General features: G+C 47.2%; 1 protein-coding gene across 1 annotated transcript in view; it reads left to right on the forward strand.

The window, feature by feature from the left end:
- Positions 1-27,315, forward strand: part of ICE1 (interactor of little elongation complex ELL subunit 1) — a 591,393-nt gene extending 564,078 nt beyond the window's left edge. The window contains exons 18-19 of the mRNA XM_085606774.1: positions 8,294-8,392; positions 26,374-27,315. Of these exons, the coding sequence (XP_085462900.1) occupies positions 8,294-8,392; positions 26,374-26,552 (278 nt within the window). The 3' untranslated portion in view covers positions 26,553-27,315. The remainder of the gene's footprint in view (positions 1-8,293; positions 8,393-26,373) is intronic.
- The last annotated feature ends 576 nt before the right edge of the window (positions 27,316-27,891 follow it).

The raw sequence follows: 27,891 nt of genomic DNA on the forward strand, positions 1-27,891 counted from the left end.
TGGAGTGTCGAAGCTGCAGTGGCTTGAGTTAGGCTTTATTGGTCCTCCAACAATCTCTTATCGCCCTCTGCACCACCAGTCGTTTTAGATATTGGTAATAATCTGGGAACATCCTCCCAGTAGGTGCAATCTCTGGGTGCTGCCTGAGATCAGCCAGGGAACTCCCAGGTTCTCCATTGGGAGTCTTTCATTATTCCCTATCCCCGTGACTTATAGCGCGTATGTAGCAACCAGGGAACTGACCCTCCAGGCATGACTGGAGTTAATTAGGGAGGATCATCAAACTGTCATTGTGACAATCTTCAGCACTTTATCAGGCATACATCCACCGCCCAGGGCCTTGCACAATCACACTGCATAAGGCTGGGATCCAAGAGTTAGGGAGTTGATTACTTGAGCGGTGACCGGTTTAATACTGTTACTACTACCATGAGCTGAGAAGTGGCTTATCACAAAGAGGTGAGCAGTTCCTGAGGGACAGAACCTGGGACAGGCAGGTCTTTCTTCGTAATGCCCTCACACATCCAAAGGGATGTCATGCTTCATCATTTGGGCATTTGCCCCTCGTCAGGCTGGCACTGCAATGTCCGACGGGCTCCTGTTGCCGGGGCTCTTTATCGGGGATCTTTTGAAGAAGCCGTAGGGTGCGTGTTGGTGTGAGGGCTGGGTAGTGCACAGGTTAAGTGGGTTAAAAAGGTTCAGAGGAGTCCTATTCCAGTGAATTTTATTAATTAGGTAGCTCTTGCCTGGTTAAAATGGTGAAGATACCCTTGTGTTGGAGAAATGTTCCTAAAGGGCTGTAATGGTGTGAAAGGTCAACATGTTTCGTGCCCTTGCTGCCCAAACGGGTCAATTGGCACTTCGTCAGGCCCATAAACTGAAGGTAGTGTGTGCACAATCGTCTGGCAAAAAGAGGTTTGTAAGCCAGAAACGGTAGGGAGTATACTGATTAGCTAATGCTGGGGTATACTTAAAGACCTGTGGGGAGGGGAAAGAAAAAATGACAAGGGGACAGACAACCAGGTAAAGGTTTTTTAGTATACAATATTTATGATTTCAACACAATGATAAACACCAATTAACATCAAGAATCATTAGTTCACGATCCGATGAATCGGTGTGATACATGTTTATCGTGCTTGAGAGAACTCTGCATGCAGGTAGACTGACAGTGGCGCTAATGCCAGTGCTCAAGGCTCGCTAAGTGGACAGGTGAATGCTATACGTATTCCCTCGTTTGTCATGTGAACGCGTGAAGGGTAGGTATACGGTGACTGAATGATCACGGAGAGAGACCCGTAGTGTAAATGACAAAGTGGAGCCATATCAAAGCCAGCTCAATTCCGGGGAATAGTGCACATTTGCTGGAACCGGTGTGCTAACTCCGGGTGGAAGTGTAGTTAAAATCGCATGGTTTACGTGGACCCTGGTACTAAGGGAATCGGCACTAGGTGAGTCTAACCAGGAGTGTGGGTTTGAAATGCGGACCGTGGTACGCGAGAAACCGGCACTGATGAACGTATCCGGGTGGCTCGGTTAGTACGGAGGTACCGGGTGGAAGGTGACCATGGTGGGAGGAGGGGGAGCAGAATGCGAGTGCACATCCCTCAGTGGCTAGACAATTAACAATAGTAACACACAAGGTCAACTGTGACCAAGCGGAACGAGTAAAAACGAGTCTGTGCTGAGTTTACAATAATGGGCGCAGGGTGGTGGTGAGCGAAGCAAACAGAGATAGAAATTAATGTACAACAAGCTCACTCACCCCTAGCTAACTAATCCAGGTTGACGGGGGTAAACCGGAGCACGTCGTTGCTCCCATCGCTCCTGGGAGACAATTAAACAGACTAACGTTAAGAACCTGAGCAGCAAACACACACAAGCGTAGCTTACCGGTGGTCGGAGGATTGTTAGATGATACTCACTCGGTGTGGGCGGGCAACTAGCGATCGTCCTACCCAATGCTCAGGACCCCGTGTAGAAGGCTTACGACCGGCAGTTTAAATAGAGGTGTGTCATAACGTGAGAAGCGTGTCGGCCATGTTGGAAAGGGATAGTATGTTAGTTCAAAACTAGTAAACAAAACTTTATTGGAGGTGCAGAGTGATGATGATGGCAACAATTACCTAACTACAATTGGTGTGTGAGTAGCATGGAATAGTCCTGCATCTATGGTTCTATTCCGACGCAGGAAGTCTATAGTCACATCAAAAAGGCTGGAGCGAAGGGGGGTGGGTAGTGAAAATGTAAAAATTAATAAAAATATATATAAGGAGACTACTGGACCCAAGTTGGTACACTTACTTAACCCCTTCAGTGCCACGCCCTTTCCCCCTCCTGTGCCGGGCGTTTCATTAGTGGGTGGGGTTCATGACGAGATAGTCTCGTCATGGGCACAGCGCGACCGTGCTCCATGATGAGACTATCTCGTCATGGGCACAGAAGAGGTTAATGTGAAAGAAAGGCAAATGTCGCAAAAATCCTACAGTGCTTGCAGAGAGGGAAATGTAAGTATCACAAAAATGTTACAGTGATTGCAGAGAGGGTGGAAAACTGCATCCCACATGGTATTCCTATTGAAACAGGTAATGGGTGGAAGTGCCCGATGGTAATTCTGGTACTAGCGATGCAGTTCTGCCCAGGGGATATCGTCGTTTAGTCCCCTTGTGTGTCCACCCAGTTGGAAGACCCAACACTGTTCTTTCCTAAACAGGGCTTCTTTTGTGATGGATGGGAAGGCTTCAAGGACTGTCCTTTGTAAATCATTGGGAGTGTATTTATGTTCTACATGGTGTGAACACATCTTTGTGTTGACTTTTTTACAGCGCAGATTGCTTCTGTGTTCGGTGATCCTAGTCTTTACCGCTTGTGTCGTCATACCAATGTATTGGCGGGGACATGGACACGCGATAAGATAAATGCAGTTGCGTGTATTACAGTTGGTATGTGTCCTTTGGGTCCAAATCCAATTATGAGTGAGTTGGATTGTTTTGGTAGCTTGTGTAAAAGGACAGACAACACATTGACCACAAGGATGGTGACCGGTCACAGGGGTAAATTCCATAATGTTGTGTAACCTGTCGTGGGTGATTTCTTAGGTCTGGTGTTAATCAGCAGGTCCTTGATATTGGAAGTGCGTTTGAAGGCGAATCTAGGTTTTTGAAGGGAAAGATCGCCTGGGTCAAGTATTTTCCAATGTTTGTTAATCGCCTGTTTCACCATGTTGGACTTTGTGGTGTAGGTAGTGACACAAGTAATCTCATCAGTGATGGGTTTGATATGTGTTTCAAGAAGGCTTGATCTGTTAGTGTTACGTGCACGTTTTTGGGCATTGGTGATAATCCGTGTGGGGTATTGTCTTTTAGTCAGATGGGCACTGAGTTCTAATGCTTGTTTTTTGTAGTCTGTGATGTTGTTACAATTCCTTCGTATACGTAAGAATTGGCCATATGGGACGTTCTCCCTGAGAGCCTTGGGATGGAAACTTTGGTACAGTAGGGGACATTGGTTTTTTATATGTAATGGTTTCCAATCTGTCGGGTTTCTTGATAATTGTTAAATCAAGAAAGGGTAGTTCAAATTCAGAGCAATTTGCAGTGAAATTGAGGTAAGGATTAAGTCGATTAATCCTATGTCAAGAAATTTGGAATCACATCTTTGTTACCCTTCCAAAAGATCAAGATGTCATCGATGTAACGTTTCCAAAGGAGAACGTTATTCGAAAAGGGGTTGGTGTCTGTGAGTACATGTTTAGATTCAATGTCTGACATGTAGAGACATGCCAGGCTCGGCGCGAAAGTACTGCCCATCGATGTGCCCTGTGTTTGATGGAACCACTGATTTTCAAACTGAAAAAAGTTTTCAGTGAGCGCAATCTGGGCACATTCCATGATGAAACTGATGGGAGTGGGGGGAGTCCCAGTTGGTGTTCAATAGGATGGTTTCCACTACCTCAAGGGTGTTGAGTTGAGGGATGTTGGTGTAAAGGGCTTCCACGTCCAGTGTGAGAAGTACATCAGGTAGTGGGCCCTCGTCGTTGGTGGTTTCTATAAGCCTTAATACATCTTTGGTGTCTTGGAGGAAAGTAGGGGTTCTTCGGACCAACGGCCGTAGGAAGTGGTCACAGAATTTGGATAAAGGTTCCAGGATGGAACCTATACCAGAGACTATGGGTCTCCCAGGAAGTGGCTTACCATCCGGCTTCCTTAGGTGCCACTTTCTGTTGGGCCGCAATGCCAAACCTCGCCAGGTACCTTCTGCACTCCATTGTGGCCTTGCTTCTGCTTCTTCTCTCTCCACACGGGCTGCAAGACGGTCACCTTGCCACCTATAATCATTCCTATTGTGACAACACATTCATACTGAGCGGTCAGCCTCAACTGTTGCGATCATGCGGGGCCAAGGGGAGGACAGCTTACTGCCGGTAGGAGGGGTCAGGTGCTTAACAACTACACTGAGCAAGACCTCTGACCTCCTGGTCAGAGACCTAGCTTGCCGCCCTTGCAACTCCGCTGGCTGTGCCACCGCCGCTGCCCCTTCACCTCTCACGCCACTCCAAGTCTGTCTTTTGTGTCCTTGTGCTCTATTCCCTGTTTTTTTTAAAACTTACTTTGCCCTCTTATTTACTTTCTGGCTCTGTTTCCCTGTTCCTGTTCGTGACCGTTTTTGCCGTGCTGCTGCCCCCACAGCCCCTCCCCCCTGCCGGTTTCCTGCTTCCCAGTTACACTTTCCTCTTCCTTCCCCTATTTAATGGGGGCAGCGGTCGATTCGACCAGCGCTAGGGACCCTGGTTCTCCGGCCACCCACTGCTGCCCTTCTCGCACTCGACCCCCGAAGGAACAATAACTGCCAGCTGTCAACGCCGAACACCAGCCACGGCCAGTTCTCCTGCTGCCACTGCCGCCAAACTTTCACCACCCTCTGCACCACCACGGCCTCCGCCCCCTCGCCAGACGCCAACACCATCGAAGCCCTGAATTGCATCCTCCTCAACATGCACTTCCTGCACAGACATGCCGTAGAGATTTGGGACTTCCTTGACACCCACTCGCCAGACGTCGCCTTACTTGGACAACCTGGACATACACCTCCTCCGCCCCCGACATCACCATCACCATTCCCGATGGCTCCCAGAGGAAGGACTGCCCCAACCGCCCAGGAGCTCCCTCCGACTGTCCACCTCCACCATGAGGGACTCCTCCGCCACCACCGAACACCTTCACTTCCAGATCCAGACCAGCCCTGGAACCACACTTCACGGCACTCTCGCCTACAGACCCCCCGGACCTCGCGCTTCGTTCACCACTACCATTGCTGACCTCATCGCACCCCACGCAATCCCCTCCATGGACTACATCCGCATCGGAGACATGAACCTCCACCTCGACAACCCCAACTCCACCGCCCTCCTGGACAACCTCTGCAACATCGGACTGAAACAGCTCATCACCACCCCTACCCACAAGGCAGGACACACCCTCAACCCCATCTTCGCAGGTGGGAACAACATCCGCTTCAGCCACACAGCGCAGCCCCTCTGGACGAACCACCACTGCATACACTTCTCTTTCAACATCGCCACTGCTCTCAAACCCACTCCTCGCCCTCCACGAAGGAACTGGAGCAAGTTCACAGAGGAGCACCACAACTCCACCCTCATCCACGATCCACCCCCTCCCACCCCCGGCTCGACTGACCGACGCCAACTCTGCAGCCAAGGAACTACACTGCTGGATCACAAGCTTGCACCCCTCCGCACCACCAACAGACGTCTCAAAAAACGATGGAGAAACAGCAAAACCACGGAAGACCTGACCACCTACAAGAACGCCACGACAGAATACTACCAACGCTTAAGATCCACAAAGAAGACCTTCATCCGGAACAAAATCCTCAACAACTCCAGTAACTCGAAGGAACTCTTCAACATCATCTAGCAATTCACCACACCCCCCAGCGAGGCCACAGACGTGGCCACTCCCGGGACCTCTGCAACAAGCTCGGCTCCTACTTTCACCTGAAATTCAAGGCCCTATACGACAACTTCAGCGAGCTGACCCCAGCAACCACCCTTCCCTCCAGCGACGACAGTCGGCCCACCATCACCTCCTGGGCCTCGGTCACCACCGAAGATACCATGAAGAACACGCACTCAGAAGCCCCCATGAACCCCTGCCCTCCGCACATCTTTCACAGAGCTACCGCCGCCATAGCACCCGAGCTACGAAGCACCATCAACGCCTCCTTAGAATCCAGCACTTTCCCGATGACTGGAAATGCGCAGAAGTCAAGCCCCTCCTCAAGAAACCCTATGCAGACCCGATGGACCTGAAGAACTACCGACCCATCTTTTTCCTTCCCTTTGCAGCCAACGTCACCGAGAAGATCGTCAACGCCCAGCTGACAAACTTCATCGAAGAAAACTCCAACCTCGTCCCCTCCCAATTCGGATTCCTCAGCAACCACAGCACCAAGACCGCCCTCCTCGCCGCCACAGACGACATCCGCACGTTCCTCGACCAAGGCCACAAGGCAGCCTAATCCTACTCGACCTCTCCGCAGCCTTCGACACCGTCTCCCACTATACTCTCGCAGCCAGACTCCACAACCCCGGATTGCAGGGAACCGTCCTTGAATGGCTCCGCTCCTTTCTCACCGGCAGAACCCAAAGAATCAGACTTCCACCCTTCCTCTCTGAACCCACAGAGATCAACTGCGGAGTACCCCAAGGTTCATCGCTCGGGCCCAAGCTCTTCAACATCTACATGGCCCACCTTGCCACCATGGTCAGACAGCATGGACTCAGCATTGTATCCTATGCCGACGACACCCAGCTCATCCTCTCCTTTACAAAGAACCACGAAACCTCCAGACTCAGCTTCCAAAGAGGAAATAAAGGACGTTGCAGCTTGAATGAGCAGCAGCTGTCTGAAACTCAGCTCCTAGGACCCACCCTCTCAGCTTGGGACAACTCCTGGTGGCCCTCCGCCCTCGGGAACCCCCACGGACTATGCCGGGAACCTTGGCATCATACCCGACTCCTCCCTTACCATGACCAGACAGATCAACGCCGTCGCCTCCACCTGCTTCAACACCCTCGCAAGACCTTCAAGTAGATCCCCCCCCCCCCCGAAGCCAGAAAGACCATCACCCACGCACTCGTAACAAGCAGACTGGACTACAGAAACGCCCTCTACGCTGGAATCATCAAATCCCTGCTACAAGAACTCCAGACCATATAGAACACCGTGGCCAGACTCATCCTTGGCATCCCACAACATGAGCACATCACCCAACACCTGCGAGACCTCCACTGGCTCCCCGTCGAGAAGAGAGTAACCTTCAAGCTACTCACTCAGGCCTACAAATCCCTCAACAACAACGGACCCAACTACCTCAACGAAAGAGTCTCCTTCCACGTACACAAAAGAACCTCCGCTCTGCCAACCTCACCCTTTCAGAAATCCCATGCATCCGCAGATTCAGAACGGGTGGAAGAGCCTTCTCCTACATTGTGTCAAGAACCTGGAACAAGCTCTTAATCAACATCAGACGCTCCACTACTCTGCTCACCTTCAGGAAGAGCCTCAAGACCTGGCTCTTTGGCTGAATGGGAGCTGCCACTTTTTCTTTTTTTTTTTTTTCTTTTTTTTACAGGTGAATGCAATCAGAAAACACTATTTTTATGTCAGCGCTTATTTTTAAATAGACTGAACGATTCTCACTTTTGTCAATCACAAGTGCCAGGTCAGCTGGGCAGATTGTCAAGTAAGGGAGTTAAAAAAAGAAAAGAAAAACAATTTCTTATCTGCAGTTGTACACATGTTTAAGCTGTTCTACAATGAAAATGTATTGTACTGTATACAACTGAATCATGTTAGATATTCAAATGTGAGTAAATTTTTATCATTTAAATACATTTGGAACTATAGCCACTGCACCTTCGTTTTTACTCTAAACACAAAATAAATATAGATAAATACAGATAAAATTAGCAATAAAATAGATATGGATAAACGCAGATGGGAATGCAAAAAGAAAATACCATAAAATTGAGAGCACTAATCTTAATACAGCCTGCTGCTGTGATTGGTTTGCAGTCATTTAGTCAGAGGTCTCAGATGATTGCTTTTCATAATTTTCAGATCAACACAGACTAATGGACTAATATCAAGATGGCTTAAGACACGCTACTGAAAGTCTGGTGCTGAGCACTGTTTAGAAACAATGAAATGTTAAACCAACTATATGTATTATTGAAAACGTTTTGAAAATGTTATTTTTTTTCTTTTAGGTCGCTTAAGTCAAATTGGTTTAAAGGAAGGATTTGTTTCTGCTGTAAAGAATATAAGCTCTGTTATCAGTACGTTCATCCGACATGCTAAAGAAGAAGGTGAGTAAAAATATTGTCAGTTTTAATTGAACTGGCACTTACTAAAAATACTAAGCATTTTATTCTTTGCACATTTGATATTCACGATCAGTGCATTAGCTTCACCCATATGCTGGATCCTGGAACACATTTTTTCAATATGAAATTTACATTTTTGAAAACAGACTGAACGAATACATGAGTATGGAATATATTTAATTTGAGAAAAACAAAAGTCCCCCGTTTAACTTTCCTACTAAAGAAAAATAAGGCAAGAAATGTTTCTCATTGCACTGTAAATTATATGTGAAAGTGTTCTTGTCCTGCATGATCTATTTGTAGGCTAATTCATACTTTGTGCTTCAAAAAGGAATTATCCTTGAATAATGCTGGGTGTTTGAGGCTAATTCCCCACATTTTCAACTTTACTTAACATATTTTGTCAATAGCCATTGGATCAGCTATTTTTCTCAAAAGGTACAGGTCTATTTACAATATTTTATTCCAGGATGAATCTACTCTCATCTGTTCACTATTGCAATGTTCGCTCTTTTTGATAATTGACTTTTCTGTGTTGTAGGATGTGCAAAATAGCAGCACTCAATTTGTGAAGTATGATATTTGGACTCTATCATTGAAGGTTGCATATGTCAGGAACAGTCATACAGTAATGTATGTGAAGTTTAGTCTTTAGGCTTCTATGCCATTCTCGGGACCAGCCATATAGGAATGTAGCTTGACTAAGTGTTAAGCTGAGCCTTGTGGGAAAAGTTCAGAACTTTGTTGAACTTTAACCACGGACGCCATACATCATCAAGGACCCCAATGATGATGTATGACCGAGAGCTATGGTGTGAAGAAGCTCAATGCCAAAGCTTTACTTACCAACAGTGTTGATATCAGACAAGAGAATGATGTCCGTGCCACCATTACTACAGCAAGGCAAGGTTGCTAGTATACTTAGTACCAGGCATATCTGAAAGAAACGCGTTAGTTAGATTCCTCACCTTAGAATATCCCCAGGCGTCAGACTGGATCCGGAAGATTTTTCGTCAGCAATACCCCTTGCGCGTCGCTAGGAGTCGTCTGCGGCTCCGCGTCCGTCGTCGGCGTCGTGCGCCGGAATGACGTCGTCGGAGTACTTAAACGCCGCCCTCGCGCGCTGACGTCAGTTCTTCTTTTTTCCGCGCCAGTAAGCGCAGATCCGGGAGAGCTACCCCTTTAGTCATTTTTTTGACTAACTTTTTCGATCCTTTTTGATCTTGTCTCGACTCCGGTGCCAGTAGGATGCCTGGTTTTAAAGCCTGTGCTGACTGTAGCCGCTTGATGTCGGTTACGGACCATCACCGCCGGTGCCTTTACTGCTTGGGCCTCGACCACGACGCGGAGTCGTGTTCGGACTGCAAGGCCCTGACCTCGAAGGCTAGACGGGAGCGGTCCCGTAAGCTTCTCGAGATTCGCCACTCGGCTCCGCGCCCCTCTCGATCCCGGTCCAGGAGGAGGTCCAAGGATCGGTCGCGGAGCCGCAGCCGACGTCATCATCGGTCGTCGGGATCCAAGTCTTCGGGTAAGTCGAAGCACTCCAAGAAGTCCAAGAGGCGACACCGCTCTTCGGACTCCCCTCGCCGGTCACGCGACTCGGCCGAGGATCAGGGTGGTTCCACCCTCGCGGCTCCGGCGGCGCCGCAGGCGCCGCGCAAGTCCCCATACCCACCGGTCCCTGGGACTGACGCGACGCCGGCGGAAGTCAGTGCCTTCCTCTTGGCCATGAGGAGCCTGGCTCCGCCGTCGACGCCCGCTGGCGCGCCTTCGGGCCCCGCGGACCCGACTGGGCAACCTTGCTTGCCGGCGGCTCCGGCGCCGTTGACGGCGCCGGCCTCGACGCCGCAAGCGCCCGAGGGACCCGTCCCCGCGGACGCCGGTCGACCTCGTCACGCCTCCAACGCCAGCGTCGACACCGGTACCACCTCCGATGCCGACTCCGCTCGGCGTCGAGCCCCGGTTCAGCCCCGGTCCGGGCCCAGCGCCGATACGGCGTCGATGGACGCCGCGTTCGGCGCCGCTGGAGACACATTTTGTCTATCGCCCGGCTCCGATCCTTCCTCCTGCATACCAGGAATCGGATGATGGGGACAACTGGGAGGGATCCGAGGATCCTATGGCCGTTCAGGCTCAACTGTCACAGGACTGGGCAGATGAACTGGGGGAGGCCAGTGGCCTGGATACCTCTCCAGACACTGGATTCATCTCTCCTCCGACTGGCTTCGGAGGAGGGTGCTGCTTTCTCTGTGGTGCTGCGCAAGACGGCCGCAGCCCTTGGGCTCGAGCTACCTGCCGTGGCTGTGAGGACGAACGTCCTCACTGAGGTGCTTCAGTCTGCAGCAAGCTCCACTGAGCCTCTGATGCCATTCAATGAGGCCCTCACTGACGTTCTGCAGGGCACCTGGTCCAAGCCCTCCACAGTTCCTCCTGTGGACAGGAACGTCGCCAGGCGCCACCGCCCTGCTCCGGGCGACCCCAGTTTTCTGTCTCAACACCCTACCCCCGAGAGTCTGGTTATCCAGGCCTCTACCTCCCAATCCTCCTTCCCGACCGCTCCGCCGGACCGGGATTCCAAGAGGCTGGAACAGTTTGGCAAAAAGCTGTTCTCCTCCCTTAGTTTGGGCCTGCGGTCTTTGAACACCGCCTGCCTCTTGGACCGTTATTCCCACTCTCTGTGGGATGCGGTGGAGGACGTGCTGCCCCTTTGTCCGGAGGAGGTCCAGACACGACTTACCCAGGCTCTGGCCGATGGGAGGGATGCAGCGCGACATGCTATCCGATGTGGGCTTGACACTACGGACTCGCTGGGTAGGGCAATTTCTACCTCAGTGGCGCTTAGACGTCACGCCTGGCTGCGGTCCACGTCCTTTTCGGGCGATGTCCAGAGCACCCTCATGGACATGCCCTTTGATGGCACTCGCCTTTTCGGCGAGAAAGCGGACAGTGCGCTGAATCGCTTTAAGGACTCCCGGGCTACGGCCAAGTCCTTGGGCCTCTCGGCCCCACGGTCGCAAACTTCCGCTTTTCGCCCCTTTCGTGGCCAAGGAAGGGGTGCCTCCTCACGTACGCCTAGCCACCTGCCGCAGAACCAACCTGCGCGTGGTCGCGGACGTGGTTTCCGCTGAGGCGGTTCTGGAGGACGACTAGGTCAGCCCACATCCACCCCGGCAGCATCCGCCTCAAAGCGCCAGTGGGCGGCAGAGTTCGCCATCACCTGCTCCACTGGCGGTCCATCACATCGGACAGGTGGGTGCTGCAAATCGTCCGAAGGGGCTACTCCCTCCCCTTCGAGACGACCCCTCCAGCCATGCCACCGCAGCACCACCGTATCTCGGGGGATCATTTGAATCTTCTCCACGAGGAAGTTTCGGCTCTCTTGGCCAAGGGGGCCGTCGAGCGCGTTCCGAGCCCAGAAGTAGGTTGTGGTTGTTATTCCCACTACTTTCTGGTTCCCAAGAAGGGCAAAGGGGGCCTACGCCCTATCTTGGACCTCCGGAACGTCAATGCCTTCCTCCGGAAGGAAAGGTTCAAGATGTTAACTTTGGCTCAGGTTCTAGCTGCCCTAGACCCTGGAGACTGGATGGTAGTGTTGGACTTGCAGGACGCATATTTCCACATCCCCGTCCTGCCGGCCCACCGGCGTTACCTGCGGTTCACAGTGGGCCAAGAGCACTTTCAGTTTACCGTGCTCCCCTTCGGCCTCACCAGTGCCCCTCGGGTGTTCACGAAAGTGATGGCGGTGGTCGCAGCTCATCTGCGCAGATCAGGGGTTCCAGTCTTCCCGTATCTCGACGACTGGTTGTTGAAGGCGGGCTCGCCCCAGACAGTCGTCTCCCACCTCCAGACTACGGCGGATCTCCTGCATTTGCTGGGATTTTCCATCAACGTGCCGAAGTCACACCTGAGTCCCTCTCAGAAGCTCCTCTTCATCGGAGCGGTTCTCGATTCGGCGCAGTTCCGGGTCTATCCGCCGGAACAGCGGGTCCGGGATATACAGGCCCTGATTCCCATCTTTCGGCCTCTATCCTGGGTTTCGGTCAGGCTAGTGTTGCGGCTTCTGGGGCTGATGGCCTCCTACATCCTACTAGTGCATCACGCCAGGCGGCGCATGCGGGCTCTGCAGTGGGACCTGAAGTTTCAGTGGGCCCAGCATCACGGCAACCTGTCCGACCATGTCTTGATCTCGGAGGGCACTGCACAGCAGTTGCAGTGGTGGCTCACGGACCGCGATTGGGTCAAGGGCAAGAGCCTCTCCCTTCCCCAACCGGAGCATGTCGTAGTGACGGATGCGTCCCTCCTGGGCTGGGGTGGCCATATGGGAGAGGCGGAGATCAGAGGCCTCTGGTCTCCGGCGGAGTCTCGTCTCCACATCAACCTGTTGGAGATGAGAGCGATCCGACTTGCACTGAAAGCCTTCCTTCCCTCTGTCAGGGGAAGTGTCGTGCAGGTGTTCACGGACAACACCACCGCCATGTGGTATTGCAACAAACAGGGCGGGGTGGGGTCGTGGACCCTTTGTCAGGAGGCTCTGCGCCTCTGGACGTGGCTGGAACACCAGGGCGTCACCCTAGTGGTTCAACATCCGGCGGGCTCTCTGAACGCCAGAGCAGACGAACTCAGCCGCCGGTGCATGATGGATCACGAATGGCGTCTGAACTCCGAAGTGGCGCAAGGTCTCTTTCAGCAGTGGGGAGAGCCTTGGTTAGATCTATTCGCCACCGAAGAGAACGCGCAATGTCAGCAGTTCTGCGCGTTGGAATTTCCAAGGCGGCACTCGCTCGGCGACGCTTTTCGTCACGAGTGGAGTTGCGGTCTGTTGTACGCCTTTCCGCCTATACCACTTCTGCCCAGAGTGCTGAAGAAGATCAAGCGCGACCGGGCCCAAGTCATCTAGGTGGCTCCGGATTGGGCACGAAGATACTGGTATCCCGAGCTACTCAGTATGTTGACCGATTCCCCGATACGTCTGCCCCTTCGGGAGGATCTTCTGTCGCAGCAGCAGGGGACGGTCCTCCACCCGAACCTGTCCAGCCTCCACCTCCATGCGTGGAGATTGAGCGGCGGCAGTTGATGCCATTTGACTTGCCTCCTGAAGTCTGTGATATCATTCTGGCAGCCAGGCGTCCCTCCACAAAGACGGTATACGCCTGCCGGTGGAACAAATTTGTGGCATGGTGCACAGCAAAGGCTGTGGATCCCCTTTCCGCCCCTCTTTCTGAGGTTCTCCTCTTTCTTCTTTCTTTGGCCCGGCAGGGCTCTGCCCTGGGCACCTTGAAAGGTTATCTTGCTGCCATCTCTGCCTTCTTGCGGCTTCCTGATCAGCCTTCTCTTTTCAAGTCCCCTGTCGTTACACGCTTTCTAAAAGGCATTACTCACACGTTCCCTCCTGTCCCTTTTGTAATGCCTCAGTGGGACTTGAATCTTGTTCTCACATTTCTAATGTGCGCTCCCTTTGAGCCTCTTCATAATTGTCCTCTTCGTCTGCTGACGCTTAAGACTGCTTTTCTGGTAGCCATCACCTCGGCTAGACGGGTGATTGAGCTCCAGGCTTTATCTTCAAAACCTCCTTTTCTCTCTGTTCATCCGGACAAGGTTGTCCTTCGGCCTCGTCCCTCCTTTCTTCCGAAAGTGGTGACCCCCTTTCATCTTGGACAGTCTGTCACCTTGCCCACCTTCTTTCCGCCTCCGCATCCTTCCAAAGAGGAAGAGAGGCTCCACCGTCTGGACCCAAAACGTGCGCTCTCCTTTTATCTGGACCGCACAAAGCAGTTCCGGGTGGACGACAAACTTTTTGTTGGATACGTGGGTGCTAAGAAGGGGAAAGCTGTGCACAAACGGACCATCTCTCGGTGGGTCGTTTTGTGCATCAAAATTTGTTACTCCTTGGCAAAAAAGGACCCTCCTGTTGGGCTGCGCGCCCATTCTACTCGGGCCACGGCGGCTACTACTGCTTTGGGACGAGGTGTCCCTTTGCAGGACATCTGTCAGGCGGCAACGTGGGCTTCGCTACACACGTTTGCCAGGCATTATTGCCTTGACAGCCAAGTCCGGAGGGATGGCTTCTTTGGCCGTTCTGTCCTCCAGGACTTTCTGGTGTGATCTTGGTTCGCAGACCCACCACCGGGGATGGTATTGCTTGGGTATCTATTCTAAGGTGAGGAATCTAACTAACGTGTTTCTTTCAGATGAACAAATTACTTACCTTCGGTAACGATGTATCTGTAAGAAACATTAGTTAGTTAGATTCCTCACCGACCCACCCATCCTCCCCGTTCTGCGAACTGACATCTAGGGTTAAGGTTATCCTTTTCAGGCCCCTAGATTTTCTTTTTGGCACCAGTGTCGGTCTTTGCATGGCTCTGCGTTCCTGGCGCGGAAAGCTATGTACAAGAACTGACGTCAGCGCGCGAGGGCGGCGTCTAAGTACTCCGACGACGTCATTCCGGCGCACGACGCCGACGACGGACGCGGAGCCGCAGACGACGCTTAGCGACGCGCAAGGGGTATTGCTGACGAAAAATCTTCCGGATCCAGTCTGACGCCTGGGGATATTCTAAGGTGAGGAATCTAACTAACTAATGTTTCTTACAGATACATCGTTACCGAAGGTAAGTAACTTGTTCTTCAGGTTCAGATCGTTGATTTGCAGCTCTTTAACAAAATCCTGAGCACTTTTCATAGTACCTTTCCAAATTATAAAAAGGTCGTCAATGTAACGACTCCAGTGCATTACATTGTTGTGCCACTCTGCATGCCAACGTGTCTGGACCACCTGCTCCTCCCACCAGCCCATATGCAAATTAGCATAGCTGGGGGCGAAGCAGGTGCCCATCGCTGTCCCACAAATTTGCTGGTATAAATTTCTGTAAACTTGTCCAAAGGAGACCACAATTCACCTTCAGAAAGGCTAGATCTTTGCATCAAGCACTAGTCAGCAATGTGTTATCCAGCAGCACTCAAAAGAAACCATCAGGCTCTTGGTTAAGTAGGAAGGATGGTTTTATCAAATGCCATAAATGTAAGGCTTGTGTGTATGGAAAGAATACCACCTGTTTTCCTGCAGGTTTTTCCCATAAGTCTATACAACAAATTAAGGGCCAATACACGTGTAAGACGGACTATGCAGTCTACATATTGCAGTGCCCATGTGGCCTACAATATGTGGGTTCTACCATCTTGCCTGTACACAAGAGAGTGCTACAGCATTTACGTGCCATTAAAAATGGGGATAAAACCTACCCCGTGGCACGGCATTTTGAGAAATACCACAATAAAAATGCTGAGGGTCTCCTTTACTACGTCATTGATACTATCCCAGTCAGCAGCCGGGGTGGCAACCGGGAGAAGAAATTGCGCAAGCTAGAATCTTGCTACATCATCAGACTTAATACCAAAATACCACATGGTCTTAATATGGAAGAAGACTTACATACTCACCTATAGGTTCCTCTCGCTCTTTATTAACTTGTACTTTAGGTTTTTAGGTTTTGTTTTATGTTTATTGTTTTGATTTTGTCACTCACTGGGACCATGAATAGTTATAGACAGACCATTGTACACACATTGTTGATGTATATTTTGGCCCACTTGGGCAGTACTCGTTTGGTGAAGCGGTTGCTCGCTGGTTTGCTATTTGGCTTACCTGCTAAAATTATATCCAGTAGTTTTGATCACTCGATCAACCTACTATTACATCTATGTTACTCTGGTCAACCGCAATTTGGTTGATCATAATGGGTTAATGATGAAGGCGGTACCACTACGGCAATCTTACTTCGTCATATATTGTTTATGAGTAAACTGCAAACGTGACGCTAATTTCAGATTAACTGAGTTAAACAATGTTTCCATTTTTTGCATCAACTTTAATGAATTGTTGTTTTGTATATTATGTGGCACTTGCCTGAAACTCGTTTGCGTACCACCGCAGTTTGATGAACTACGAGTCTGTTGTCTATTTCATTTGTTGTAGTTCACCATGTGACTTGATCGTACTCACTGTTTTAAATTGCCATGAAAACTTTACCAAATCGCTAGTGAACAAGCCTGCAGGTCAGGCGAAACGCGTCTAGCTTTTCAGCTGGCAATAAAGAATTCTGCACTGACACGGCGTTGATTGCTTTTTCAAGAAGTTTGGAGAATATATATATATATATATATATCTCCATCGCCAAAGCTTCACCCCCCCCCCCCCCCCACAGGAAATGAAGGGACCGCACTCCAAATGAAGGTGAAACTCTGTAATTTATTAGACCGAGAAGGAACACAGGACGCGTTTCGGCTTCTCGCCTTTTTCTTACTGAACAAAAGTGCCGTGAGCAAAAGAACATTATATCCTGGCATTCACATAGTGCTTCTGGTGCATCCATCAGCAACATAAAAAACGGACTTCAAAAAATGTGATGCAAGGGAGACGCCATCTTAACTTAGCTATTCAGTTAAGGAAATGCAATGTTACATACGTGATAAAAATAATAATATACTGCATTATATAACTCAATCTCATAAATTCATTAATCTATGAATTTCATTACTCCCTATACAGATTACTTCACTTAGTACATAATTGAGCCCTGAATGGGCATTTTTAAATTTGAGGCAATAACATAAAATAAACTAAATCTATGCAATTTACATCAATTACAAGCTAAATAATAAGTAATATATAGTAAATCAAAATTGCCTCGAAATATATGAAAACTTCATTAGTATGAAGTCCCTGATGGACAGAACAGTTGATCTGTAATAAATGCATAATACAACATTGTTATAAATCATATATTAAATCTGAATTTAGCAGCATAAATGATTTCAAGACAATGTCTCACATCACTGATTACTATCCTAGATGAATGGCCAATTCTTCTTCAGTATTTAGACCGTTCGGGATGGTGGTTTGCATGTCAATTATGAATCTAGATTCTAGCCAACGCAATTTTAATTCACAATTCCCTCCCCGATCACTGGCAGGAACATGATCCAAACAGAAAAATTTCAATACATTTCTGTCACTGTTTTGGAATTTGGCAAAATGCCTCGCTACCGGATAAGTAAAATCTTTTTTCTCAATAGCCCTGGCATGTTCAAGGATTCTATGTTTAGTGGGATGTATGGTGCTCCCAAAGTACTTTTTATCACAAGTACATAATAGACAATACACACTACAGGGAGTGGTACAGGTCATAAATGTATTTATAACCTTTGGTTGTGTCATCCCTGGTATAGTATATGTAGGGAATTTTAGAACTCTGTCTACATGCCTTACACTTCGAGCAAGTGAAAAAAACAGTGAGTGTACTCAGCCTGGGATTATATGGATTAGCTTCATAATGACTTCTGACAAGTGTATCCTTTAATGATCTTCTTCGTCTAAAAGTCACTTGTGGATAATCCGGCAGGTTTTTCCCTATCACTAAATCTGTTTGTAGAATATTCCAGTTGCGGCACAATATTTGTCTTAATGTGCCAGCATTCCTAGAAAAGGTAGTGATAAATCGAAAGGTATAATTATCTGGATATTTAAACTCTCCTTATCCCTTAGTAAACAGTGTCTGGGAATTTTCTCTTCTTTAGATAACGTCTTAGCCAGCAAATTCGGACAGTAACCTCGTACCTTGAATCTCTCAATTGCTGCTCATGCTTCAACATCAAAGTCTTCTTGCAGAGTACAGTTTCTTTTCAGGCGGAGCAATATACATATATATACATACACACACATATATATACATACACATACACACAATATATGTATCAGTAAAGATAAATAGCTAGGTATCAACCTAAAAACAGAACCATAGAATAAAAACATCCAATAGAATGCATTGTCATTGCATAGATCATACAAATTTCAAAACATATAAAAGGAACCGCTACTTCTATATTTACTCAGTCTAAAATCACTCTACTTTTACTTTCCGAAGTCCAATATCATTGGGCTTGTCAATATTCTTTTAATTATAAAACAGCCTTGGGTGTTCTTGAGAAAGTGACTATGAATATTGTAATTGTATTTGTATATCGCTTACAATCCCTGATGAGGCGTCAAATCACTTTTCGGCGAGCAGCACACTATTCCGGAACCCAAAAGGGTTAGTGGTGGATTAGTATAGGGAAATATGAGTATAGTATTACCGTAGGGAGGTATGAGTTAATTTGAGCGAAGGACATGAGGCTGTTAGTTGGATTGAATACAGTAATGGAGGTATAGAAGCGGGTAGAAAACCAGAAGTGTTAATTGGGAGATCATAGTAGTAAGTTGAGCTCTGGGATGAGTAAGGTAGACATGGAGGAGAGAAGAGCCTGTAGAAAGGGGTTAGGGAGAAAGAGAATCTGAGTAGAAAAATGAGATTTGGGCTGAGTCAAAGGAGCGATAAGATGAGGGTAAATTTAGTAGGTTTGTTTGGGGGATCATAGTAGTAAACTGATATTTGGGGTGAGCCAGGAGGTGTAGAGGAGGGAGGAGCCTAGGAAGGGTTATTTTAGAGATCATAGTGGTAGAAAGGGTTTGGAATATGAGAGAGTGAAAATAGAGGATAAACTGATAAAAGTGTAGTGTCAGGTGATGGTAGGGATGCGTAAAGCTTTCAAGAGAGTATTTTTTTTCCCTCTGCAATAGGACCAAAATAATATATAGATAGAGGATTACCTAGTAAGGGAATATATATGTGAGGATTGTAATATATTGATATTTGTGTGTTTCGTTTTTGTGGAGTAGTGAAAGGGGATATTGATGTAGTGGTTTCTGAGGAGGTGATGTGTTTTGGAGAATAGTATGTGGTGTGTAAGAGGGGATGAACAAGAGTTATGAGTGTTTGTGTTAGATTTGATCTATGAAATAGGTAATGTGTTTGGTGGAGTGGTGTGTAAGGATTGTATGGTTGTGTGTAATTGGTAAAAAGAGGAGGCAGGTGTTGGTGGATGGTATGTATCTCAAGGAATAGTTGCCTCTGCAGCAAGGGCGCACATGAGAGACAAGAAATCATGCACAGGTAGAAACGAGCACTTCAGCAGCCTGACTCGTTTCGGGTATGTATCCCTTAATCATAGTGTCTAGTGGCCCCTTGTAAATCCTGAGGGTGACGGTGAAACAATAAACGTATGTTGGAGGCATACGAGCTGTAGATCACACACTTATGCATAGATCGCCATCTGGTGTTGGGCCCGGATGTTTGCACTTTGTTGTTGTCTTGGAAAGTCTTTGGAAGTCACAAGATAGGTGGCTCCTCCTTTGGGCAATAGTGTGCATAGGCATCAACTCCATCGTCAGATTGTTTTTTTCCGCCATCAGGCTCGTATGTATTTGTCACGCTCCAGTTTGGTGCTGCTACCGATCTAACTTTCGACGCGCAATCCTTTACCCTTTATCCAATACTGTCTCTATCGCGTTCCCTATTCGACGCACATCTCTATAAAATCGAAACCATCGATTCCGGTCATCGACACAGGCCCTCGGGCCTGCCTACGCCATTAGACCTGGCTCATGGAAAGGACTCCTTTTAAAAAGTGTCCTCAATGTGGATCCAAATTACACACACCTCTACATGAGGCTTGTAACCTCTGCCTTTCGCCGGAGCACGAGGCCACAGTCTGTCCAGCTTGCGCCTCTTTCCGCTCCAAGAAAACAATCTGAGATCGTAGAGCTCGAAGGAACATGGCTCGATCTTCAACATCCATTCAACGACGACATCTTCCAAGAGGGCGTTGATGTACCAGAGCAGGAGTGGGTCGAAGAAGGCGTCATCAGCGCTTCCAAACCAGACGACTCTGACATCGAAGATATCACTCCAGGGCAGCGGGTTGTGAGTACTGACGTCGACCCCCTCCCCCCACCCACCCCAAAAAGGCTTCGGTAACACCTTCATCTTCGGGCCTAGGTGCACACCGGGACAAAACTTCCCACGCCCCGCCTTCGGGCCCGGCAAAGAAGTAGACAAACAAGCCTTCAGGTCACTCGGGATCACGTCAGCGTGTCGTCCATGCCGAAACACCATCCCTGGCACCCAAAAAAAAACATCGGAACTGACCAAAAAAACCGCTTCCGAAGAGCACAGACACTCAACCTTCGGAACTGAAAAAACCCTCGCAGTCGAACAAACAATCTGTTTCAAAGAATCCTTCGGAACCAAAGAAACCTCACGATCCCAAGCCTAAGCAATGTAAACAAGCTCCAGAACCGGTGCCACGTAAACATTCGGAACCGAAAAAAATCGGCACCGAAGCAACGACCTCCACCAGAAGAGCTTTTCCTACCTGACCCAAACCAAAAAACTCTTCTAAAAGACCCCAAAACAGGTCAACTCGTACTCGGCTCCAGGAAAAGGAAAATGGACACGCCTGTACCGCCTCCATTACCACCAAAGAAGAGAGACATTGCCACATCTTCTCTCTGACTTCTCTCAACACCTCCTCCTCCGCCTCCTCCTCTACACCACTCTCAAACCCCATCTCCACTTCACTCACCATCTCCTCCACCACAGGACAATGATGAGATACCTCTGAGGACGGAGGGGACGAAGGAGACAATGAACATTTAGAGGAACCCAGTCATCCTGATTCCCCAGGGGACCCATGGGACAACTATGGCACACCAGATGTTGACTGGCTGGTAAAGGCGAGCTCGCCCCAGACTGTCCTCTCCCACCTCCAGACTATGGCGAACCTCCTGCTTTTGCTGGGGTTCACTATCAACATGCCAAAGTCACACCTGCCTCCCTCTCAGATGCTCCCTTTCATCTGAGCTATTCTGGACAATGCAGTTTTGGGCTATCCTTCTGAAGGGTTAGTCAAAGATACTCAGGCTATGATACAGATGTTTCAGCCTCTATCCATGGTTTTGGTAAGACTGACTGTGAGGCTGATGAGCCTTATCGCCTCCTGCTAATGACACATGCCAAATGGCATAGGCGGGCTCTACAGTAGGACCTGAAGTTCCAGTGGGCGCAGCATCAGGTGATTCTCTCCGACATGGTCCTGATCTTGGAGAGAACAGCACAGGACCTGCAGTGGTGGCTGACCAACCACGAACCACGATTGGGTCAGAGGCAGACCCCTCTCCCCTCCCCAACCAGTTAACACAATAGTGACAGATGCATCACTCCTGGATAGGTCTTCCATCTGGGAGAGATGGAGATCAGAGGACTCGTGGAGTCTGGATTCCGCCAGGTACCAATCAACTTGCTGGAGCTCCAAGCAATTCGATTGGCATTGAATGCTTTTCATGTGGTACTGCAATAAACAGGACAGGGTGGGGTTGTGGACCAATTGCCAACAGCAAGGCATATCCCTGGTGGTTTAACACCTAGCCGGTTAGCTGAAGAGGTAATGTGACATATATATATATACATCAAATTTACATAGTGAAACCTATCCGGCCTATCACAGGCCAAATGTTCCAGTAAATAAACATAGCATTTGAAGACACTGATAATGAATTTCAGTCGTCAGAGCTTGTGTAATGGTTAGTAGCAGTCAACGTTTCGACCCCTTAGAAGTTCAAGGTGAATCGATCCTTAGAGTGGGGTCTTCATCAGGACAGTGCGGAAGCAGCACCTGAAAACAATTGGATACTCCGTATTAAAGGGGTGGTCATCATGACAGGGTGTGAATGCTCATACTGAAAGGGTTAAATTACCTAATCGGGCAAACAGCACGTAGAATCAGGCTGTGCAGTCAAGGAGAGTGGGCTCAATGGAGCTCGAAAGTCAGAGACCACAAAAAATCAGATTGCGAGCTATTCAATCCCACTGAGACATCAAATGTCTATCTAGGTGCTGAACCATCACTTACTAATTAATTAACGGGAGCCAGTGCGGCCAAGAGTACACGTACGAACATCTGTAGTTAAACTGTGGGTCAACAGATCCCTCGCAATAAAGTGGCTAATCTATCAAAGGAAAGGACAATGCTATGGTATGGGTGGTTCCAAAAAACACAAACTGGTCTAATGTGTAGTTAACCAATTCAATGGCCGGGTTCTAGTGGCATACCATTAAATAAGATATAACAAAATGAAGTAAAGCCCAGATTCTATATAGTCGTGAGAAGCCCCTAATAAACCATTAGCATAAGGGTGACATTCTGATACTATATGATCGCGCGAAGACCCTGAGTATTTTCCCAACACGTGTGAGACAACACACATATACAAGCAAATTAATTACCGTAGAGTAGCGCTTCATCAAGGTGATGGGATACTAATCCTATAGGATCGCGCTTGGCTCGTAAAGGTGGGCAAAAACAAATTACATAAGCGATAGTGGGATATGCTGGTCTGGTTAATGGGCCCAATCAATAGCCGTAAAGAAGCGCTTTTAATGAGAAAATAAAGCACTGATCATGTGGGATCGTGCTGAACTTCTAATTCAGGCCTGTGATAGGCCGTATAGGTTTCACTATGTAAATTTGATGTATATATGTCACATTACCTCTCCCTTGTCAATTTCCCTCACTCACTCACTCTGATCCAGAACACCCCTACCCTTCCTTTCTCAACACTCGAGCACCTTTGTTGCAAATATATTTATGATTCGAGATGCATGAACAACTGTGTTGCCTATACAAAGTGATTCATGCTTTAAAATAAAACGCTTTCACTGCGGTTTTTGCAAATTTGGTGTTGTGAATGCCACTAGTTCTTTCGTATTGTTAAATTGTTGCTACTGTGACCAATTGTTTATTGTACTGCAATTTTGACCCATTTTGGGTAACCCATTGATACTTAACTCTCTAGGTGCGGAGTTTCCAAGTCGGCACTAGCTCAGTGACGCTTTTCGTCGCGAGAGGAGCTCGGGCCTCCTGTATGCCTTTCCGCCAATACCGCTTCTGCCCAGAGTGCTCAAGAAGATCAAGAGCGACCAGGCCAAAATCATTCTTGTGGCTTCGGACTGGGCATGGAGAGTCTGGTATCCCGAGCTTCTCCAACTGAGCATCGATCCTCTGATCAAGCTGCCCCTTCAGGAGGACCTTCTGTTGCAGCAGCAGGCCAGGGTCATCCGAACCTGTCAACTTTACGCCTTCTTGCATGGAGATTGAGCAGCGACACTTGATAGAATTCAACCTTCCTCTTGAAGTCTGCAATGTTATTTTGGCGGCCACGCATTTCTCTCCCAAGACCTTGTACGCCTGCCAGTGGCAACATTTTTTTAAATATTGTACAGGAAGGTCTATTGACGCTCTTTCTGCTTCCCTCTCTCAAGTACTTCTTTTTATTTTGACACTTTCCCAGCAGGTCTCTGCTCTGGGGGCTTTTATAGGATATCTTTCGGCCCTGGCTACCTTCTTGAGACTGCCGGACCAATCCTCTTAATTTAAATTCCCTATTGTAGATAGATTTCTTAAAGGGCTTGTACATATTTTCCCACCTCCCCCATTCTTCTTGCCTCAGTGGGACCTCAATTTGGTTCTCTCCTTCTTCATGTGTGCTCCGAACTGCTGCTCAACTGCCCCCTCTGGCTGCGTACCATCAGAACAGTCTTTTTGTGGCAGTAACTTCGGCCATGGGGGTGTGCTAATTGCAGGCTCTGTCATCCAGACCTCCTTACTTGACCATCTTTCCTGATAATTTGGTGCTTTGCACTAGGGCCTCTTTCTTACTGCAAGTAGTAACGCAATTCCATGTGGGGCAATCTGTCACTTTGCCCACTTCTATGCTCCTCGGCACCCCTCTAAAGAGAAGGAACGACTCCACCGTCTGGACCAAAAAAGAGCATTGTCATTCTATATTGACCGCACTAAAGAGTTCTGAGTGGTCAACCAACTTTTCGTGGGGTACGTTGGATCAATGAAAAGGTTCTGCGGTACAGAATAGGGCTATCTCACAAAGAGTCGCCCTCTGCATCAAGATTTGGTACGCTCTGGACAAGAAACAGCATCCTGAAGGCCTAAGGAGCTCATTCCACCAGAACTAAGGCTGCGACCACAGCGTTGCAACATGCTGTTCCAGTCCTTGACATTTGTCTGGCAGCAATGTGGGCATCTCTGCACATGTTCTCTAAGCACTACTGCCTGGACAGTCAAGTTAGCAGGCACAGCTTTTCTGGCCGCTCTGTCCTGCAGGACTTCTTGATCTAATCTTGTCAGCAGTCCCTCCTCCAGGGATGGTATTGCTTGGGTATCTATTCTGAGGAAAGGAGTTTGCGGCTAGATGTCTCTATAAGATGGACAAGTTACTTACCTTCAGTAATGCCTTATTTAGTATAGACATGATCTAGCCGCTGATTCCTTACCGATTCACTCGTCCTCCCCGCACTGTGGACAAGTTTTTAGGGTCAGGGCTGATCCCTTTCAGGGACCTGATTATTCCAAACATATCACTTTCAGTACACATCATGGCTATGAGCCAACCTGGTGTGGAAAATTGTGAAAAATAATGGATGTCAGCGCACCAAGGTGGTGCTTATATATAGTGACACAGACATCACTTTCCGGCGTGGACGACGCCAAATATGTCACGCGGAGCCGACTAACGCCACCTACCGGCGCGCAAGGGTATTGCTCGAGCAAAAGTGTTCTGGATCCTTCCTCAATCCTTGAAAATTATATGGTAAGGAATCTGCAGCTAGAGCATCTCTCTGCCAGATAAGGCGTTACCGAAGGTAAGTAACGTGTACATTCATAATGGGAGTAATTTGGGGGAAGATTATATAGCCACCAGAAATATTGTTACAAAAATAACTTTCTTCTAGCTTTGAATCCTTACTAATGCCACTTGCAAAATATGTTCATTTCATTTTAATGCATTTGTCTCTAAAAATCACATCCTTCCTATCTGATACCATGCACATGATTAACTCCTTTTGAAACATTGATTACTTTGGACATTAAATCCTTACATATATAGGAATCCCTATATTCAAATATTCCTCCGGCTCGAAGCCTTGGAAGTTATTTAATTGTATTAATAGCATCTGGGCACCCTCATATATTGAAATCATTCTTTGTGAAACTTGCTGCTCTTTCTAAAAAAGAATAGTTTCTTATAAAAAACAACTGTTACATTGCTGTAAAGTTAGCTATGTTGGACACAGCTTTTCCCCAGTGACTGGCTAATCAGTAAATGTCACTTCGTCCACAAAATTGTCTGATTACAAATGTCTTCCTTCTGTGCAATAACTCTCCCACACACCGTAAAAGATAATTTACCGGTTGCATAAAGGAAGGTTACCAGAACTCGATAGAAGGTTGGTAGAATTCTAAAATGTAAATGCTTGCGCTTAGTCCATGTGACGTATTGGCAGCTGAGGTTTTGTACAAAAAGGAAATTGTGGCAAAAAATGAATTGCATCCCCAGATCACCTACTCCCTATAACACTCTACTGTGATATGTTAATCATTTTTATGAAATAATGCTTAATCAGTTGATAGCTTGTTTGTGTACGTTCTGTCTAGTACACTTGATCTAGGTACTCATACAAAGTGCCAATTGCGATCCTTACACTGGCGACACGTCCAACAGGTTGCAACATAGATCATGTTTAAATGTTTCATAAAGTTCAGTATTAAATAATCTGTACCACGTTTTATTTCAAAACCGATCTAGAAATGCATTCTGTGGCCCCATTAGGTTTGGTGCGTTAATCTATTCATAGTAATACTTCAAAGTATGCGCTTTATATTTTAAATTACATTCCATATATCATTTTTCATTCCAAACCTAAACACAGCTCTTCTTAAGGGTTTATGACTGTTAAACGGTTCTGCAATTCTTTGTCCATGATTTCTTTCCGATGGTCTCACAATCTGTGTTGATAAAATTACAGTCGTGTGAAGGAAAACATAGTCGGAACTTTGTAGAACGCTTTAACTGTCTTGCCCCCTGAAGAAAAGCTGTTTTGACTTGAAATGCATTGGGGCTACTAATGATTAACATTTAAAAGGCATTTAAAACTTGAAAGATATACTGTGAAGAACATTACTCTAGAAATTGTGTACTTAAAGGTTTTATTTATTACAAAACTCTACAGATATGCCGTGGGAGGTTCAGTTGGCATCTGTCTATGCACTTTGCGACATGGCCTCCGGTGACCCAGCGGGAGTACTTGAGACCCTACAGACATGGAGAAGAATAACCACAAACGACATCCCCCCAGCGGTCCTGAACCATATTGCAGAAATCTCTGCACTCTGTCGCCTTCAGAACTAGAACAACAAACCTAGAAGCTGATGCCTAGCCTTGAAGTGCCTTTTTTTTTTTTTTTTTTAAATCAATCAGAGTTCTGTATGTTAATATTCGGAAGAGACAACGTAGAGAAGACGAGAATATTTGTATTTAGTACAGACAAGCTTTTATGCACAGCTATTTTATGCTCAAGAGAGATTGTAAATAGGTCCCTGTAAATAACACATATATAAATTAAGGTAGGGCTGTAAAGTGTGCTGTTCTAATTGCTTGGAAATTAGCTGCTTTTGTAAAAGAAGGAACAAAAAGAAACTTTTCCCTTAAAAAAGATAAATCTTTTTGCATTTTGGCTGTCTGGGGAACACTAATTATCAGTTTGGAAAACATTTGCTTTGCATTACTTGCTAGCTTTCTGCAAATTGCAATAAACATGTTAAATAATGCTTAGCATTAATGATTGCAGCGTTGATCAAGTTGTTACAAGGAATGATTCAGAAATATGTACAACAATCAAGTGTACAGTACAAAAACTAAGACGCATGGAGGTACCCTAGGGATCTCTGTGTAGTATGTATAGTATCCAATAATGTGTTTCACATTTTATGTTATTCCACTTTTGGAATGTTAGTGTTTCTATGAAGAAAATGTTTATACTTATAAAAGGTTAGAGTTTTTAAGCATCTATATTCTCATTTCATTGAATCGAGGATGTGTATTTTTTTTATAATAAAAAGCTAAATCTATTTTAACGTGTTTATGTGGTAATAAAAACTAGCACTCATTTGAATTTTAGTTGTCACTATATTTATCTCCAATTTATCGTTAGGCATGGCCATTTGTTTAGAGCAAACTAGTTCAGATATTTGTAAGCAATTGTGTTAGTTATTGTGTCAATGACGTCTTGCATAGCAAATGTTCAATACCTTTCCATGAGTGTATCTGTCACTACAGCCTCTTTCTCATATCTATTGTAATACTATATTTAATAATGGAATGTGGTGGGGAATATGGGCTGAGCCTTGGCTTTTTGAGGATGGGTATTGGTCGCCTATCTGAGTTTTGCTAACTGCTGCGTCGTTAAGTGTATTTTCTACCATAGACGTTTACCCATAAGGCATATGGGTCCTCAAGGAATCAGAGACTGGTGTTTTGATTCCTGCTGAGTCTGCATTAGAAGTCTCACCCCTCTGCATCCATTAGCATCCCACAATCTTTTCACAGAAATTGCAAGGGCTTTCAGTGATTTGCTGCTAGACCATCGGGTGCATAGCATCTATTTTTAGAGGAACTAACATTGAAGTAAAAAGCTTGCAGTTTTATGGTTCTAAACAATCAGGACTAACAATATGTTCGAAGCATATGA

This window comes from Triturus cristatus, chromosome 5_2 (genome assembly GCF_964204655.1).
Source record: "Triturus cristatus chromosome 5_2, aTriCri1.1, whole genome shotgun sequence".
Lineage (NCBI taxonomy): Eukaryota > Metazoa > Chordata > Amphibia > Caudata > Salamandridae > Triturus > Triturus cristatus.